This window comes from Meleagris gallopavo, chromosome 1 (genome assembly GCF_000146605.3).
Source record: "Meleagris gallopavo isolate NT-WF06-2002-E0010 breed Aviagen turkey brand Nicholas breeding stock chromosome 1, Turkey_5.1, whole genome shotgun sequence".
Classification (NCBI taxonomy): domain Eukaryota; kingdom Metazoa; phylum Chordata; class Aves; order Galliformes; family Phasianidae; genus Meleagris; species Meleagris gallopavo.
Window position 1 is genome coordinate 3,396,548 of NC_015011.2, and position 20,521 is coordinate 3,417,068.

General features: G+C 38.3%; 2 protein-coding genes across 2 annotated transcripts in view; both read right to left on the reverse strand.

Annotated features, from left to right (window-relative positions):
- The window catches only part of PRKCQ (protein kinase C theta), an 826,629-nt gene that overhangs the window by 472,172 nt on the left and 333,936 nt on the right, over window positions 1-20,521 (reverse strand). The window lies entirely within an intron of this gene.
- The window catches only part of LOC100547613 (muskelin), a 47,703-nt gene that overhangs the window by 6,205 nt on the left and 20,977 nt on the right, over window positions 1-20,521 (reverse strand). The window contains exon 7 of the mRNA XM_019615146.1: window positions 13,457-13,569. Coding sequence (XP_019470691.1) covers window positions 13,457-13,569 — 113 coding nt within the window. The remainder of the gene's footprint in view (window positions 1-13,456; window positions 13,570-20,521) is intronic.

Genomic DNA, 20,521 nt, shown 5'->3' on the forward strand with positions numbered 1-20,521 from the left:
TAGTGATTAAGAAAATTTTCTCTACTTTTCTCACAGAAATGAAACAATGGCATGAAATCCTAGAAACACTGCAAAAGTTCACTCATTGCCTTTGGTCACATGGAAGAAGGTGAAAGAAGGTAGCAACATACTTGATCTTGAACCCAGAAAAAACAAATTACCATATTCCAAAGAATCCTATTCAGAACACATGAAATAGTTTCTTTGCATGAGAGATGTCAACTTGTATATTCACAAAAGTTGTCCCTTATTCAAAAGAAAGCAACTCTATAGAAACCTACAGAAAAAGTCCATCTCTTATTATGGAGGACCCTGGAGAATGTTCCTTTGTTCCTCTGCCAAAGAGCATGTTATTGCCATGGCACAGCTACTACTAGATGGAATTGTAAGCCCCACATGTCTGAAATCAGTCCTTTCTGACCCCTTCCCACTTGTTACGTCACTACAGTTTTCTTTTAAATGAACCCGCTGATTTAAATATCTCACCCTCACAACACTACATGGTCTCTCTGGGCTAATAGATAATATCAGATTTGCTTAAATAACGTCTTAGGAACTTTCAAGAATAAATCTCCAAACTTATTAATTTCTTGACCTGCTTTGCACTGTAGAAGAGATGCATCTTCCAATGAAGTTTGAGTACAGGCAGGAGGCTGTGTTGCAGCATATGCAACACTTGTTTTAAGCCAGTGCAGTTAACAGCACAGGTGATACAGAAAACAAGCTTCAGATCTTAAAGCTATGTTAAAATGAAAAACAAGTTCAAGAAAAATGCATTGTTCGTAAAGATAAGAGTTGTGTATTAGTCATGTATGACTTTCTAAAGGCATTAAGTTTGACCATTTAATATACAGACCGCAGGCAGAAAAACCTCACCTCAAGCTCACAAGAATTTTACCTTTGACTTGAACTTGTAGAACCCGCCATAGAATGGATTGTATCTTGTCATACAGAAAGCTTCCCCCAGTTCATCATCTTTTCACAAAGAAAACTGAAGTTATTCCTCTATACCACTTAGGAAGTCATGTGGAACCAAGCGTGTATACAGTGTGATTACTAATAGGAGTAAATAAGTCCATTAAACATCGGTTTATAAGAGGGCTATCCTCTTTGCTTAAAAAAGCCCTTGTAGCATGAACATACTTCAGTGGGAGACACAAAGTCCATTTATAGAGACAGACATGGGCAGATACTGAAAAATGACTAAAACTTCATGGCACGTGTGGTTAAATGAATCAAGAGTCTGTGGGCGATTACAAATGTTGATCCAAAGTCTCTTTTACACAGTTACAATAGTGAGCCTGTTGCTCAGACACGGAACACACTACTCCAACTTGTCATGGAGAGTGACCCACCAAATTCCAACAAGTAAGAACTGATTCCAGGAGTATCAAAGAATTCGCCGTTATTAAATAGTAAGTGAAAACAACTGACTGTAATAGCCATGACTGTCTTCAACATATAGTAAAAGACATCAAACAGAGCAGAACAACCCTTTTTTCTCCTCCTGCTCAGATGTAGACTGGTCCATGATCCATTAGTTAATGTCTATTCATATGCCTATTAATAAAGTGAGTGCGTTGCACTAGAAATCTCTACAGTCTCATTAAAATCTGGACCATACCACCAAAAACAAACTGACAGCATATGAAGTATTAATTTTGGTACTTGCTAGTCCATATAACACACTACCCACCATTCCTAAAAATCTGGGGATAATAAAGAATTTCACCTGCACACTGATAAACCTAAGAGAAGATTAAGTCAAGTCTTATTGAGCAGAGTAGAAGACAAAGAAAATTCCAGCTAGCCTGCATTTACCCGGTCTTGTGGTAATAACAAGTGATTGTAGATCAATGCAGGACTTTTCATTAAGTAGTACTTCCTTTAGGTCTAGTTTCACTGAACTGTTATCTCCAAGGTTCCTAGCTCATGTGATAGACACTTTTGCAAATGAAGCTTCAGGAGTAGATGTTGCACTTAGGGACATGGCAATGAGTCGATGGTTGGACTAGATGGTCTTAAAGGTTTTTTCCACCTTAATGATTCTACAATTCTAAGAACCAATCAACTGAGTTAGCAGAGGCATTACTCTCCAAATAGAGCACAGCCAGTTAAAATGAGCTCTGGTAAGTCATATCAAGCAACAGTGCCCAAACTATCTGAATAAATACTGGCTTTGGGAACACTTTCCAGTTCTCACCATGAAGGTTCTGGCATGCACACTGCAGAAACCACACATGAAAGAAGCTTTTGACCAGGCTAAATTCTTATTCAGATGGCTAACAATGTGTTAAGCTGCTTCGGCCAGTTCCTCAGTCTATGCCAATGCTGCGGTGGCAATAATAAAGCATTAGCGTATCGCATTTCAGATCTACAGGACACCAAGCAATACTAAAGATTACTAAGCTTGAGCACTTGGGCACCTTGGCTTCTGTACAACTCAACCAGAGCCCCCACAGAGCTAAGACTAACCTGAATAAAGTGGCTCTCTACCACCCAGTACCACTGCACAATTAGCACAGCATAATAACAATCAAGACAGATCAAACACTGTGTGCCATGGCACCATTTTCAAGTGGTGCAGAATACCAAGCTTCTGTTCCCTACTTTAACAATACAGTCCTCAAGCAGCTTAGTCTTGACTGCAACTGCTCCAGACTCTAGAATAGAAATAAACGACCCAAAGGATGTAGGGAAAAGAACAGAGCACATATAGCTAGGAGTACCTAAGACAAGGTTTTGATCTTTTAAGTGTCTAGAAGCAGCCAAGGCCAAACAGGATCTTTTAGTTTTGTCAGTGCCTCACAAAATTCAGTTGTGCAACGCCAAGTGAATACACAGTATACTTTATGAAAAGCCTTCTCAACATGCTAAGCCACTTTATAAAATCTAATTAGAGCTTTCTTCATTTAACTTGCAAATGCTGAAAGCAATTATCCCACTTAAGGACTAACTTACAAAACGTTTTCAAAAAGCAACACAACAGCATCGAGAGACAACACTGCCTCCTTAGAATAATTGATTTGTTCCTATACAGGAGAGAAAGGATTGGGACTCCTTAGGGTAGGGTCTGCTCTAATAACTATTTATGCCAGAATTGCCATGCATCATCTTAGCAACAGAATCCTGGCATGCTCTAAGGCACTAACATGATAGCTTTCTTTTTTGTTTTGCTTTTAAATAAGTGTCCTACAAACCTCCTTTAACGTGAACAGAACTCCATGAAGCTGGTTCAACTTCCCACCTCCAAAACAAGAAATTGGGGAGCTTGGCTTCTTTTGGTGATCATAACCTTTTGCAAATAAAGGATTTTCAGTCGCAAGAAGTTCTGTTTTATTCAGACTGATCCAGATGAAAAATGTCAGGAGCAAGCCTGGACCCTGTTCAAGAGTCAGGGAAATAAAAACAAAGAACAGCTGACTAATTCTCCCTTCTTGGTGCTTTAAAAGACTGGATGGAATGTGAACATTGTCTCCAGTATAAAGTTCAAAAATAAGCGTCGTGAGGTAAATGCTCTTGTCCTAAAGCAAACTGGGACGAAGACACTAAAAGACACAAACAACCTACTTTGTTTCCCGTTCTGAGAGCAGGCTGTCATACAACAAATAGTCCCTCCTGCCTACACACCGCTGCGGAGATTAATTGGTCTCATTTCCCAGTTTCAAATTGCATTTCAGCAAATTCAGAATATAATTTGTTTCCTCCTCCTCCACCAGCATCATCCCAAAATAAAGGATGAAGTTCTACACAATCTTGAAAATAAAAGGAAATGCATATGAATCTTGGCATTCACAGCATCACAGTCAAATCTTTATGCCCTTTAAGATTGTTAATACTGTACCAGTGCAAGTGTTCAGGTAATATGTACTCCAAAGACATTTAATCTAAGCAGCAGCTCATAAGGATGTGATTTGCTTTAGATAATTTCTAAATTCAGCAAGAGAAGCTACAGCAACACAAAAAGTCTCCACCTCATATTAGTCGCTCACAGAAAGCATTTCATGTTTCTCATAACTGAAGATGCCAGAAACCTATTAAAAGCATGTATCTAGTGCTTCTTATGGTTACATGTGGCATCAGTACTGCCCATCAAACCCAAACATAAAGCGAGTGGAAGCTGCTGCCCTGCTTTTAATGCTCATACAATTACCAACTGACCACAAGTGCTGAATCACACAATGTGCACATGCTACAGATGTGAGCCATCTGCAAGGGCTTTTAAAGGGTACAAGAGCCTCTTGCTTCCCAGCTACCTCACCCAATATGATGGCAAAAATCAGAGCTGTGTGCGTCATTTGATGTCCAGGACTTGACATCTCTATCACTAGATTCAAAAATAACCTTTGAACTTCACAGAGGGTATATGCAACAAGGGATTGAACTAAGATTTTGAATGTTTTAAAAGAATTCAAGAGTAGCTAAAAATATATATACATATATATATATATATATATATATATATATATATACACACATACACACACATATATATATGTATGTATATTCTGCGTACTCAACATACATCCAATTACTCTTTTTTTAAAGAACATAGGCCATCAGTTACTTCACTTACTCTGCAAGTTTGTCTTAGGTAAAAGCTTAAAGTAGCATATGAAGCTACAGTAGGTCAACAGCCTTGCGTTTTTGTTCAGCCTTAAGATGCTCTTGTTCCTATTTATGAAATATAATGGCTTATAACTTACTTTCACAGTTGCTATGCCAGCTATAAAGAAGATACTCTGAGAGTGTATGAGTTAAATATATTCTGCCAATAAATATTTTAGGAAATCTATTAAGCAGATCAGAACCTGACTAAGAAGCACAACCCTTAAAAACCCCCAAGGCCAGTGTTGGAAAGACACTCATCTACACCATTTGTCATGCAAAGCAGAATGTCTTATGATAAATATTAGGCTTGGATATCAGGAAGTTGCTGACAAGTATTTGCAAATACCAGGCTATTAACATATCTAGTTTCAGCTAAGACAAAGAACCTATCCTTCGGTCAGGCGGTTGACACAGTATTCGAGTTGTACCTAATCTGCTTACGAGTAACCTCCTATAGCAATGCAACAAAATAGATTTAGTTGCAAAGTCCTTTCTGGGAATTTGACTCTGACATGATGGAGCAGATTAAAGTCAGAGGCAGCTTTTAGTACACAGTTTTGATACATCAATGTTGCTCACTTCGGGCGAGAAAAAAATTAAACAGGATTAAGCTTTTTTTCCTGAAGTGTATACACATTTGGGATACTCAGTGGTGATACTACACACCCTCAAGCTTAACGTTCTCTAAAGAGATTTTCTTGGCTTGGATGTAAAACTGAATGGTCCCATGTTCTATTTGTGAAAGACGGTTCAGTGAACTTATAAATCAAATGCTTAAGCTCACATATATAACCTTATGATACAGTGGCCAGGATTTGATGACCCATGGGCAGGTCATCCCATTCAGTCTTACAGAAGAAATTATTCAGATTGTCTGCTCCATCCTTCAGAGAGCAGAGCAGGTTCATTACTGCAGAGACAAGAGGAGACGCAGTGCAGCACACGAATGCCTCTATGAAAATGAACAGATGCTTATATCCTCCTCCCATCAAATTATCTGTTAAAAATTAGTCTCCCAGCAGGCCTGCTTGCAGAAACAACTAATGTCAGGGTATTTTCATAACATAAATGAAATAGCTTGTGACCTATTGGCTTTTGGCAAACTGCAATTAATGCAACTCGAAGAACTAAAATAAGTCTTTTAAACTGACTCAAAAATTTCCAAAGCAAAATATCCTTCTTTTGAGAGTTGTGCGCGTGAGCTGACCTACTGCGAAAACAGCTTTAGATACTGATATCTGTATCACCGTACATGCAAGAAGCCATATTCCCAGGCCTTGTCTGAGCAGTGTGTTCTCACCTGGCTTGCTCTCACACCTAGGTATAATCAAGGCCTTTCAGCACTGTGGAACATCATGTTACAATAAACCAGATCAAGAGAGTTCCTATGCAAGCAGCAGAATAATGAAAAGAGGGAAGAAAAAAACCCACAGCTTCAAAAGCTCAAAGCACAGGTAATAGTTCTTTCATTTATATGAAGCAGGCTGCAAAAGCACACATGAAGGTCTTGCTTAGGCATCAGTTTACAGTCAAAAATAGATCATCCAGTCTACTTGATTCAGCTTACCAATCCTCTCACACAAAAGAACTTTGCAACAAAAGGGCATTAATATTGTGCTACTTCTAACAAAACAAGTTACTCACAAAACCAGCGCTACTCACAGCAATGATATTTGAATAGCAAAAGCTGCAGCTTCTTAAATTTTAAACAAGCAAACTTGGTTTGTTACCCATCATGTAAGAAAGCTCAGTTTTGCTTTCAGTAATGCTGACAAAACATAACAGACAATCTGTCACCAGCTCTGAGATATGGGCCCTCAGGACAACGTCCTTCGTGGGCCGAATTCAACTAACCCCATGAACAATTGCAGGATGTTGAATGACGTCATGTTCAAACGCGCTGCTAAGTTTATGCTGTCCTCTGATTACCAATAACAGTGGTTAGCAAAGAAATCGTCCAGCCAAGAGAAAGATTCCTCTGCAGATGCAAGTTATTTGGCTTAAAACAAACCAGCAGGCCAGTAGGCTGAAGATAGTTAAACTTGTAACTTATCAGTTGTTTAACCAAAGATGTGAAACGTGTCCAGTTTTGAAACCTTCATGAGGGCATAGCAGAGCTAGAAATAATTTTTATTGTTTTTGAAAAGATGGTAATAAACTTAAAATTTCATACTGATGTAAGCAATTCAGGACAGCCACAAGCTCTCAGATGTTTCCTGGAAAGTGACGACAGCTTTAAGAAGAAGAAAAGGAATAGTTTGGACCTAGAGGTGTTACAACATCACAGAAGTGGCTGTGTAACTTTTCCCCTCAGGCTATCCCATGGCTTATGAGACTCTCTTCTAAGATACTAAGAGTTCAATGTAGGCTTCTTCTGTTAGCTTTCATAGCAACATGCCAAGAGAAATATATAATAGACACACACATCTATATATAACAGAAATATTACGTTAAATAGCACTGTGGAAATGGCCATGTCTTCTTTGAATCTAAGTGACACATCAGAAAAGATGTAGCTTGTGAAATTTTTATTTATATCACTCGTCAGCTATTCTCAGAACATAATTTGATTATCCAGCTGCACAAATTGCATCAATTACCACAAAGTGTAGCACACAGTCTTTGCTGCATGACACTTTCAGGAGTAAGTCATCTTCAATTTTGTAGTAATTTGCATGGTATGTCAGAGGAAAAAACAGAAGATATAACAAAGAATACAAAGGCAATGCAGTTCCTTAATCCTAGTATGAATAAAATCCCTTGGTCCCTCAGCACTTGCAAGCCCTGGAAAATTCATGGATTAATTCCCACTAGACATACTAAGCTCTTTCAGGGTCTGAAAGCTGAACATAGCAATGTACTACATCCATTCAGTCAGGGTTTGTCCAGAAAGTTTAACTGTCTTCAGAGCCTGGTGGCAGAAATACACCCATTAATAGCAGCAAGATCCACAAAAGCTTACCAGAATTTCAAAGATGTAATTATCCAGACAAATTAACTAAGGATGTGTCTGTGATACTAATGAAAATTAGTTACCACAGTGGGTATTTCTTTAGGATTCCTGTATTTGCACAGCTTGAGGAGTGTTAATGTAACAGAAGCCTTTTACAGACTAGCTGAAACAGGAGACTACTCCCAAGGCAACGTTGATTCACGTGTGAATCTACTTTGACCTTGCTGGCAAGAGAATAAACTTTCCTCCCACCTTCTACCCCTATCTTCCCTGTTCCTGCCATTCTCCCCCACAGCGGGGGGGGAAAACATGGGGTACTAAGGATTCCAGCCTTCTGTTGTGTTCCAGGTGCTTGTTTTTCTGTCAGTAAAACCAGAAGTACATAGATCAGCTTTTTTTTTTTTTTTAAATACCAGCATTCTTCACTTTACTAAATCCTTACCTGAAAGTTCCATAATACTTCAAGCAGTACAAAAGGGCATTATCTTCCCCAAGATCTGTGCACAGTCACCCCAGCATGCCTCTGCATACTGCTTTAAAGGTAATTCACAAGGGAGTGAATGGTGCAACACATTCCTAACAAAGTCAAAATAAAATGAATCTGTACTCCAGATAAGGGAATCAGGCCAGTATGTCCATGTCCATTGTAAGCTAGAGTCAATGCGGTGATTTTCAACAGAACATAAATGCCACGGATCAACTATTCATGATGTATTACTTCAAGGTATAAAAGCAGTTCTTAGCTTTGCAGGCTGCAGCCTTTGCAACTGAAGGCTTTACGATGCTTTGGAAGTCCATGTATAATCTGAAGACTGGCACGTGCAAGCTCCAGGACTGCCAAAGTTTTGCAGCCTTCAGAATACCGTGCATAATGCATTCATTTAAGTACTCCTTTCTCTATGAGACTGGCTTCAATATCCAAAAGGGATCTCCACACATTGAAACATCTGGTGTTAGGAATAACTGAAGTTTGGCTGGTTCTCCTGCACTTTTTGCATGCTGGAAGCAAGAACTATGTGCACTTCACAATGGAACTGAATAACTTAAGACTCAGAGCTTTATAAAATGAAGATCGTATATTCTATTTTAATATTTCAGTTAAAAGAAATACACAAGAGTAAGAGGACAGAGTTCTTAAGCACACAAGCTAGTATAAATAAAAAACTTTCTTTTACAAGTGGAAAACATTTTCTAATTTATTTTTTTTTTATAAGATACTCTGCAACAGGATATTTTTGCTTTAGGATGCCTATGTATCAATGAAGAAACAAGTCAAAATTATCTGAAATTCTTTAACATTTTGGAGAATAAATACTGTCTAGAACAGTTTAAAACCATTATACTTCTATGCAGAAGGAGAAATAAAACAGTAGCATGTAATATTCAGGACCTGCCCAGAATGCATTACATTGTGTTCACTTCAGTATGTGCCGCCTTTGTCCCTACTCTTGTAGGCATTTACACTATTTAAGAAGTTGGCTCAGAGCTACATCTGCAGGATCCAAGTTTCTGCTGCAGGCTTTTGGGGACAGCTGCTTTCTCCCTATGAGCTTTTGTGGTACCAGGAATTTCTTACAACTGAGCAACTTTTAACAACTAGAACTACTCAGACACAGCAGATTCAGTGTATTAGATCTCAATTGCATAAACATTACTATATTCAAAACGAAACAAAAATCCCCAAATTACTGATAGCATCTTCCAAATTATATCACCATCTGCAGGAAGCGGTCAATATTTGAAACATTTTCAGTTCCTACTCTTAAAAACAGCACAGAGTATTAGTTTTACACCAATAAGGCTATGTATTTGAAAATCACCCCACCTTACCAAAAAATCACGTAAGCGTCACAAACACAAACAAATATAATGCTTCTGTTGCAGTGACACTGGAAGTTTTGGGAAAATGCATCCATACAATATAGGAAAATTAACTGGAAATACAATAGCAGGTGACATTCAGGTTGGCTCTCAGTACCACGAGATCCTTCTACATTTGTCAGGCTTCATTTTACGTAGCCTGGAAAAGTATTTAATGCTAGCAGCAAATTGTCACCTTACTATATGCCAATTTTCTAGATCATTTTGAACCTACTACCAGTAGACACTCGTTGACCTACACTTTCCTTTATTGTCAGAAACAGTTTATCCTCTTAACCAATTAACCCATAGAAAGACCTTGTCTGCTACTGAAGAGTTTTTGTCAAGAAACACTTAGAAGTTTGAGAAATAGCGTCACCTAAACCTAATCCATTTACACAATTTCCATGTCCTTCACAGAGGTGACGTATGAGCATAAAGCCACAGTGATGATGAATCAACACAAAACGCACAACAGAAGCTACCACTTTGCACAGTAAAATACTGTTTCCAAGAAGATCGTGCATCTTTTCTGATGTCTATAGGAGGTACCAAAATATTGCAAAAGAATACTACAGACATACAAAATATAGTGCTTCCCAATTCTCAATTATTGAATCTTTAGAGCCATCAATATCCCTCAGCATTTTGATTCTGTAAGTCCACAGAATTGTCAACATACTGCCAATGAAGTCCTTCCTACAGCTGCCTATTCACCTCAACTGTCCTTCTGTACTTCATTCCACTAAATTACCCTATGAGAAAGTTACTGCTTGGAAACTACAAATATTAGATACCAAAACATTCACATTAAATTCCTCTATTAATTGACACTGGCCTAGTACCAAAATGCTCAAGAAATGACAAGATTTGATATTTTAAAACTATTCCCAAATTCTGAAAAGGTCCACTAATCTCCTACTGCTAATACATCCTCCAGACAACATTTATTAGAACATTCCACTTGGTTCAGGGTACAAGTTCTTAAAGACTCTTACACTTCAAATGCTTTTGCCATGCCTTGTGCCGACCAATTTGGAGAGCTGTTGACTACTCAAGCACTGCACAGAGGAGACAGAAGTTGTGGATCCATTTGAGAGGTCACGGTGCAATTCCTTTGCAAGGACACGATCATGAAAGAGAATGATTTCACAAGGACTGAAGGAACCTTGTTGCCTCCATACAATGAAAGAATAGTTGGGAAGTTCCAATTTCGGTCTGAGCATCAGCTGCTAAGGTACATATTCTGGAAACTCAACACAATGCTGCACTTTAGTTCACAATATCTTTTTTTTTTAAAGAACATAGGCCATCAGTTACTTCACTACAACTGCAAGCATTTATTCATGAGATAAGGAGGACTGTGGAAAATTAGCATTGGTAGTTGAACTGTTAAGAATACAAATGCAACTTAAGGTGACAAAGAGACCTTTCTCCAACTCATGAGCAAACTTAGAAAAACAGAAACAACGCCATTTACTGAAAAGGTCACTGCAAATTCTTGTACCGCGGTGCCAAGTGGATGAAGATAATCTGGCACTGCATCAGAAGTTCTCAGTACCTTTACTCTGAAAGAGTTGCTCTGTGTTACCCTTAAGATGATGTTGGATAATATGCAACCATCTCCTCTTATCCAAGCTTAAACATTCAGTGGCTAATTCAACCAGCGTCACAAATTAAGTGGGATAAAATAGCTAGAAGCAGAACAAGCACAATATAACACAAAAACAAGACTGAGTTCTATTGGACTCTACTTAGAATATTTTCAAAAATTCCATGTCAACAGACATTTCCTTTCAGCAAGTTGTTTGTGAATAGTTGATGTTCCTATTAGAGAAACATCTGGAGTCTTTGTTTTTTAATTTACTTCTCCATTTGAGGTTGACCTTTTCATTTCTAAATCAGGTTTCGTCCAGAACTCCAATAGAAAAAAAACAAAAACCACCGCTGGCAAGTGCTGGCAGCCAGTTCAATGTACTTCTTCAAGTCATCAAAATCCTGAACTATGCCTCTGTAGGTTGTCTTCTGACATCTACTTCAGACTGTAACTAAACATAAAGCCATTCTGGAACTCCATTTCTAAATACTTCTCCACTCATATTAAGTATGTGTCTTTTTCAAAGTTCCCCATGCATTCAACTGAACCTCCATCTTTTCTTAATTTCCTGACCTTGCTTCTTCTCAGCCAACAATCCCTCCAACTTCCACTTGAATTTCCTGACCTGCCACTGCAATCTAATTTTACTTCCTCCAAAATCTGTCTCCTCCACAGCTGTTCTTTTCTATATTCTTTTATTCCCATCCCAGCATTACCCTGCTAGAGTCAGGCACGAGGAATTCAGAAAACATACGCTGTTTCTGGCACTGTTTCATGCCTTGCATCCCAGCCAGGCCTCCCAAGCTCTACAGAAGCTCAACTGGATAAGAAAGAATCCCAGAAAAAAAACACTGCAGAAAATGAACCCCTTAAAGAAACACCAGCACTACCCACACTGGTTCGTGAAGGAAGAAAACAGTGTCACCCTTTTTGTCAGGAAGGCCTTATTACATTGCATCCTGAGTTAGACAAAAAAAACAAACACCAGGTAGCTACAAAACAAGAAAAAAAGTGAAACAGGCAGCAGTTAAAATTGTTTGCTTTCACTATTACTGGCTCTCTATTTTCTGGATCAAAGGAAAAGATGGTCTTAGCTTTATCTTTTGAATATAAGTTGATAAAGGAGTTAGACCCCAATTTCCTCATCATTACGTCACACATATCCCACTTTATTTTGGGTGAAGAGTAAGAACTCTTTTTTTTTTTTCAGCTACACAAGCTGACCCTACAGCACTGAAAGGCCAAATCCAGTTTCAACACTGTATTGCTAAATGTGTGAAAAGCCATGAGAAGTACAGGGCTGCAAGCAGTGATGAAAGGGTTAAGAGAAAAAAAGAGCTCGCAAAGATATGAAACATAAGGACAATTTTTAACCTTTATACAGCACTATTAAGATAGGTACTAGAATGCCACAATCAGTTTCGTTATTGCTCATTTTTTAAATAACATTAAAAACTCTGTACATGACACACAGATGCAAAGGCTAGGGAAAGAGCTTTATGGTGAGATTTTCCACTAAGGCTATTTGTCCTACTTGATTGCAACCTCTAAACACCTTTGCCAGGAAAAAATGGCAATACTCAAGTGTTCTTAAGTTCGTAAATTAAGCTAGTGACAAGAACCCAGAAAAATTCAAATGAGAAAAAAACACATCTATGCCTTTCGTAAATACTTGGGGAAATCAGTTCCTGAATTTAGGTATCAAAAAGTGGTGGAATCTCAATCTTTTCAATCCTTTAAGACAACACTGCATGAATTTACTTCAGTTATGCTCTGACAAACAAGCAATGAACTCTGAACACAATAACCACAGGAAATTTTTAATATATAATGTGAAATGTCTTGAGAATTACATGAGTCAAAGTTGGAACTCTTTTTGTTATCCCCTACAACCCAATCTACGTTCATTTCAGAGGTTTCATACATCAAAAAGCAAGCAAAACAGGCCAAGTAAAATGACTTGAATGCCATGAAAACTCCTGGGATTGCATGGCCTCTGGCAGTTACTCTCTGTTCTACATATTTGCACCTCCTGGTTGTCCATTTTTACTCACATTTTTGACAGAAGCTAAGAAAATTTTTACTGAGCCTCAACACCAGCATCAAGCCTGAAATGTTTATTTGGCAGCCTGGTTCCATCTTATCACATTATTTAACTTATGTTTTACTCACTGAACTGATTTTTGGCTGATCAGTCTACTCCTGGGAAATAAACCTTTCCCCCAAGCAATCGTTAACACCTGAATTTCACATCCATTTCACATTTTCCCAGTCTTATTTCAAAAATCTTCTGAACATGAAAGTTTGTTTTTTTGTTGTTGTTGTTGTTGTTCATAAATTTGGCACACTGTGTATATATAGAAGCACTTTAGAAATATGGCATTTTTCCTCTACAATAATTCATACAGTATTAACAGTATGAATGTACTACTTGCCTCTTTCTCGGTATCTCTGGATATACAAGTCCACTGGTTCTCCTTCACACTGTATGCCCAGAAGTCAGCCAGGTCTTGAGTTCCATCCCAGCCACCAAACAAATAAACAGTTTCTAATAAAAAAAGGAAGAACACATTAATTTTATTAAAAAAAAAAAGAATGCCTTTAAACACATAAATACCTACAAAACACCTGTGATAAACAGACTGTAGGTCAAGCCTGTACACGTCCCTCTGGACAGCATCCCTTCCTTCTGTTGTGTCAGCTGCACCACTCAGCTGGATGTCATCAGCAAACTTGCTGAGGTGCACTCAGTCTGGGCCACTGATGAAGATGTTGAAGAGCATCGGTCCCAAGACTGACCTCTAGAGAATACCACTCACAACCAGCCTCCACCTAGCACTATAACCATCAAGAATACACTTTATCCACCGAATAGTCCAGCTTTCAACTCCATCTCTCTCCGATTTAGAGATGGATGCAGGACTACGTCAAAGGCCTTGCACAAGTCCAGGCAGACATCACCAGTTTCCCTTCCTTTGTCCACCAGTGCCATTAGTCATTATTAATCTTTATGAGTGAAATCTGTTTGTCCCCTGCTTGATGCAAAACTTACAGTCTACAAAGATTTTTGAGACAGCAGCCAAAAACCTTTATTTAGTTGATCTCTTATAAAGGAAAACTTGCTTCAGTTATGAAATCCTCTTCAAGGAAAATGGCTTGCATAATATAATTCATCTGATGTCACAAAAGCATGTCAGTAGAGCAGTAACAGTTTAAGTCAGCATTCCAGGCTCATCCTTAGAGCGTGTTACCTTAAATTCACAACCACTCCAAGCACAGCAAGTTCAAAAGCTTATCAGACTTGCTGATGAAACTAAATGAAGCCTCCAACATAGGAAGCATATAAGGAATAAGTCTCTGTTATGACACCAACAGATGATTAAGCCACTTCCATTACAGTAACACCACTATCTGGTCTTGAATTCTAAAAATATTTCATCTTCAGATCACACTAATACAACACAAAACCAAGTCCAAGAAGAACAAGCCACTTAAGAATCACAGAGCTTTATAAACTTCTTTAAAATCCACAAGCCAGACCTATTATGAAGGTAACGGCCAATTTTTAATCCAACACCAATTAAAGAGCAGAGCTAAAAGTGTGATTATAAAACGGGAATAGTCCCTGACCCTTACCTACCATCAGGACAGTGGTCATCACCATGGAAAGGTTACCCTGGTTCATTAACTTTAATTACCCTTCCTCCTGGACTCAGGGCTCCCAGTGTTCCCTGCTAAGAGCAGGTCTCTTTGTGCGCATAAATTCTCACAGCTCACAAAACCCACATTACCACAACAGCTTCATTGATAGCTGAGAAAAATAAAAGATTTGGCACTGGCTAAGTATCCTACTGGGGCCTTGCCAAAATGTCATGCCTGCCTGTAAAGACTTTCTTGTCTCAGATGAAATTTAATAGCAAATCTGAATGAATTTGATGAAAACTCAGATTTTAAAATTCACCTAAATCAAGCTCACAGAACTAAGTGGTGTATAAAAAGGGGTACAGTCAGCGTGAACTGTGAGCATTCCCAGATTCCTTGAGCAACAGCAATAACATGAGCATACATGAACTGTATACCAAATTCCTTCTTTATCTTGATATAAAACTGAAGTCCAGATGAAAGACTATCACTACTAGACCCAGAACAACCATCATTTTTAATGTTATTACAGAAGTAACAAAAACATTTCTTAATATGTAAATTCATTTGCTACTGGTAATATCAGGAAAATCACTTTTCAACAATTTTAAAGTTCACAATTGTTCTCCCAAATTATAAGAAAAAAACAGTTGGAAGGGCAGAGGGGAGAAGGGTAGCTTTTTTTTTTTCCTAAAACAAAAATTGAACTACTCTCACTTTCACAACTGGTATCACACCTTCCAGTCTATTTTTCAATTCAGATTTCATGGGAAGGGTTACTTTTTCAAGGAAAGCACTCACTAAGACAGACCCAGAGTACAATGTCACCATTCCTTGGTATTGCCACAACGTCTAAACAATGCATCAGTATATGACCAAAGAGGAGATCAGACACAGGGAACAGACTACAAGGTTTCAGGCAGCTAGTGTGTGAAGCTTGAGGGGAAAACAGCAGTCTCACATTGGTATAATTATTTCTACTTGAGTAACACTAGGGAAGTCAAGATGCAGGCAGGAAGAACGTTGTTCTCTGGCAGAGGAAGGGATTCCTTCCTTGCATCATAGCTGCATGTCACACAGCAATATCAATGTTGCTTTATTAAAACAGAATTCTGTTCTGCTTTAGGGACAGACTGGAAGAATTTTTCAAGTCTACCTGTAAGGCAGCAAGAAAAACATGAAAGCAGTTGCATCTACCCAAAGCTTTTACTAGTTACATTTTGGACATCAAATGCCTCCTCCAGCATCTTATCATTATCTCCTTCACATTTACTGTTGAACAAAAAAATTCAATACTTTTAAATATGTTCTATGAATATTTTTAAACTGCTTGCTCATTCAAAAGTATTTTTGCAATGTCTAAATTATTTTCTTTTTTCACTCTTCAAAAGACTAGAAGGTGCCAGAACACTCCTCAACAAAGTATCAGAGAGCATACACTAAAAAAATTAACATATATCCAGACAACCCCTCTGCAAATTTCTTGTTCTCGGAAGAGTACATACAGTATCCCTCTCCAGTCCCTGTTAAATCCCCAAAACCCTGCAGGAGCTTCAGTCTAGGCTTGGATAAGCTCACGAAGTCAGCTTTTCAAACTTCTCTTAACTCTGTCTTCACTGCACGATGAAATCTTTGATGGGATTCTGGCACAGCAAGTTTTCCTATCAGGATGTAAAATGGAAAATTGTTAAGGGCAGGCTGATAAATTAAGCTTGGCCTACTGCAGAATCCCTGTTTTATCAAGGCAATGAACACACTCCAACTCTGGTGACTTAACTAATCAGTGAAATGTTTTTTGCACGTAAGACTTCTACAAATCTGCCATAGTCTTCTTTCTAACCTCTCACAGAAGAGCAAATTTCAGTAACAAAGCAGGTTTTGTAGAGCTTTGAATTATTATAAGGATGGATTCTTCATAATATCTCGATCATCTCTTATTGGTTTTGTGCAATTTTTTTCCCCCCTCTGTGTAGCTAACCAGAACTTCTCTTGCTGCAATGTGTCCATTGTTCTTCATCCTATCCCCTGAAATGAACGCCCATTTTCTCCACATCTCCTGCAGCAACCATATCATTCTTTAGCTATCTGCAAGCTGTATCGTGTTCTTTGTAAAGAAGCACACTGAGCACAAATACACGGACAGATGTTGAATTTTCTTGTCCACCATTCAGTTTCTGAATCACTTCAGTGCAGATGGTGGCTGGTTACAATTTTTTCAGGCTCTAGCTAGTCTGGGTAGGCCTACAATGCACACAAAGTCATCTTCTCAAATGTGAAAGCACCATGAAGTTGAGTAACCTCCAGGATGCAGCAGCTGTTTGTATTTCAGAGCTTAGAAGCCATCTGTGTTTTGTTTCAGAGATCTCTTCATCTTGTACACAAGTCCTGTCTTTAAATAAAATATCTTATGGGTAGCAATGTTTTCCCCAGGCAAAACAGCATCCTTCCCCACATTTGCTGTTCTCGCTTCATCTTTCCCATAGCTCCATGTTTCTTTTGAGACTGTTTCATCATCTCTACATATAGTATGGCATACTGTGCCCACTGTTTTGAATCGCCCACTGTTCCCAACCTACAGATCTCTTTTCACTTATCTAACAGAATGAAATAATTCCTTCCCACAAAAGGAAAGGCAAGTAACATACACCCGAAATAACAAATTAATTTTGCTTCAGAGACTGAACAGAGGTAGCACAAACACTGATAAAGATCATTCCACTAATATTTTCCTTTATAATACATTTCAGTTGCCATAGTTAGGAGAAACAGACAAAGTTAACACAACCGAGACAAAAAACATAACGATATTCTAAACGAAATAATGATGAATCTTGGAAACAATTAGGATATATTACCAAAAAGTCTTTTAAATAAAATAATTTCAATACTAGTTCATTTTCTTTTCAAATCCTAAAAAGCCTTCCATCATTCTGTTACCAAAATAAGTTACATAGTTTTAGAGTCTACACTATAATTCACACAAAACTGTGCCTCCTCTGTAAGGGTAGACAAAAAAGCCCCACCTTACCCAGGGAATTACAAGCCAGACATCTGAAAGACAGGACTCCCCTAAATCGTAGATTAAAAACTTCAAACCTGAATGTGGCACTCTGCTTAGTTGTTCTCACTTTCTTCCAGAGTTGCTGTTTCAAAACATGTCATAACTGAACTACAGAAAGTCCTGAGGGGTCATAATTAAAGCTATGTTAATCAAGAAAGCAGTGCTAAACAGATGTCTACATGCTTTCTTCCTGAACCGCACTGAGCAATCACTCTATCAGCACTTAATGCATCTGGGAAGCAATATTATTATATACAAACCTGCACTTCAATGCTTGAAAATTTCACCAGGACCTACATAAATCATAGAAGGTTTTCATGGCTGACGTTCAGTTCACTTTACAAAGAATGTCCCTGCACAGCTTTGGGGTTACTTGCACTTTAGGTGTTCTGGGAATGCTTCTGTTTGTATTTTTAATCTAAGCCCCCAGTTTTAATTCCCCCAACACTTCTCCTTCCTCAGAAAAGGGAGCAGAAAACTCTCTAGGTTCTCATACAGAGAGCTACATAAGACAAGTACCTTACACAAAAAGCAGAAACGTAATCCTTCTGTTTTCATTTCAAGTCTAGAGTCTTAACACGTGCAACAGCAGTTTCCAACTATAACTAGGAGTGCCTCATAGTAAATATTTCTCTATAAGCATACCAAGAACAACTTCCTAATTCTGCCACCCAGATGATTTCCATCTGAGCACTAATACAAATAGAGATCTGGAAAAACTGTGAGAGTTTGATTACCAAATTTTTCATGTAGAAGGCAAGCTCTATACCCCAAAATGCCTGCCTCTTCATTTCAACATGCTATATAAGTTTTTCAAAGCACAAAGAACACTACTTATTCCAAGACATCTGCAGTAAGTATTAAACACTTAAACATAAGACACAAGTGAGCTACACCACTACAAGTTACTGTATGCCAATAGAGATGCCATAATTGCCCTTTTAGTTACCTTCAGCCTATTCTAACTGGAAGATAAAACATGCTAGAAGACAGCCTGGACGAAGTCTGACTATACCCCATCTGAAACTAAAAGTATAAATGAGAGACTCAGCAGACTGAATCACCATCAATAACTCAAGATCTAGCTCAACTGCTTACCATCTCATCTCCTCTATCCTGACATTAACACATATACGCATCTGGCAGGCTCTATACTATACAAAACTTAGTAAAAATAAGCGTTTATTATTGTCATCAGTAGCAACTGGTTAATATTTCCCTGAGGTTAATCAAAAAGCAGAACCAGCTGCAGCTATATTAATAGCTACAGCAGACCTGGGCATGAGCGATTAAAGTTTGCTTCCAAAACTTGCTACTTTTATGTAATAAAATTCTCATGATTCATGTAAGCCTGGTCTTGGTTTTTGTTTTTTGGTTGTTGTTTTTGTTTTTTTTGTAAGGAATGGATGATGTCTGCAAGCATGCTGCTGCTCCTTTTTCTCTTAATACTTGATTTGCTCATGACTGGCCAGGGAGACCAATTCCAGCCTGTAAAACACATCCTGACCTAACTGGCCAAACTCCCACAGTCTCACTAAATGCTACCTATCTTCAAAAGAAAACTCAAGCAGTCAGCAGCAGCTGGTTTTAAGAATACAAACAGTACCAAGAACTTCCCCTGGCCTGTTTGTAAGCTAAATTACATGGCAAAGCTTTTAATCTCAAAAACATACAAGCTTTTACAAGCCTCAATGTGTCTGGAAGCAAAAGTAAGGGCAACTTCCCAAACTTCCTAAACTTCCTGAATGCTCCACAGAAAAACTTTCTGAAGGAGCATATCCTGCCACTCTTTCTCTGTAGATGCTCTCCAACCAGTTTTAAGCAATTAGGGGAAGAAAAAAAATACAAGAAAAAAATCTGTGCTTTATACTGCTTTGTTGAAGCAGAGTGACAAGTGAAATGCAGAGATTATATACTTAATAAGACTTAAGAAAACCAACAGAAATGGAAACGAAGACTCATGCTACCGTCATTTTTTTTCCTTTCAGCAGGTCTAAAGGACTGTCACTGCCAGATTGAAGTGCTTGGCATTTCTTCAGCATGCCTGTGAAACAGACACTGCTACTTACTCACTAAGGCCACTAGGGAGCGTTCACAGCCTCTTTTGTAGGCAGACACCAGCTATCCTCCAGCAGCATTTTATTCTAATGAATCTTCCACCAAAAAAAGTTCGCTTCCATATACAAAATAACTCGAGTGCTTCCTCTAGAGCAAAAACTACACACTGAGTAACAGCCAAAGACTGCAATGACTTCTGCATTTCTGCTTGTTCACTATGACTAAGCAAATTACTCTTGAAGGTACTATCCTGTCACATGCTTCAATCCCTCTCCATACGACCACAAGAGAGACACCTACTGCAGTTGGTTGTTTTTTTTTTTGCCAACTCCTTCATTGCCACCCTGTATTCCTCTCTGCTACTGACAACCCTGATCTTGTTTCTTCTTTCCTAAGGAAAGCTCCATTACTCATACAAATTATTTGTTTAGCAAAGATGCAGGCAGGGAAGCTTAAGTGAACAGTCACTTCAGTCAGGAATGACGCACTACAGAAATCTGATTAAATAAAGACACAGAAAATTATAGAGTACAGAGTTCATCAAAACTGTTACCTATACCTTCCTTCCTTTCTTCTCTTTATGGGCTCTTCAAAACAGAGGTTGAACCATTTTTTAAACTGCTATTGAAAGCATTTTCATAAAAAGCATCAAGTAAATTATATTTAAATGGAACTTCCTGCATAAAAATAGCAGAAGTTAGAAGCCACTCTAACCAAAATATGAGGAATATTCCAGCAC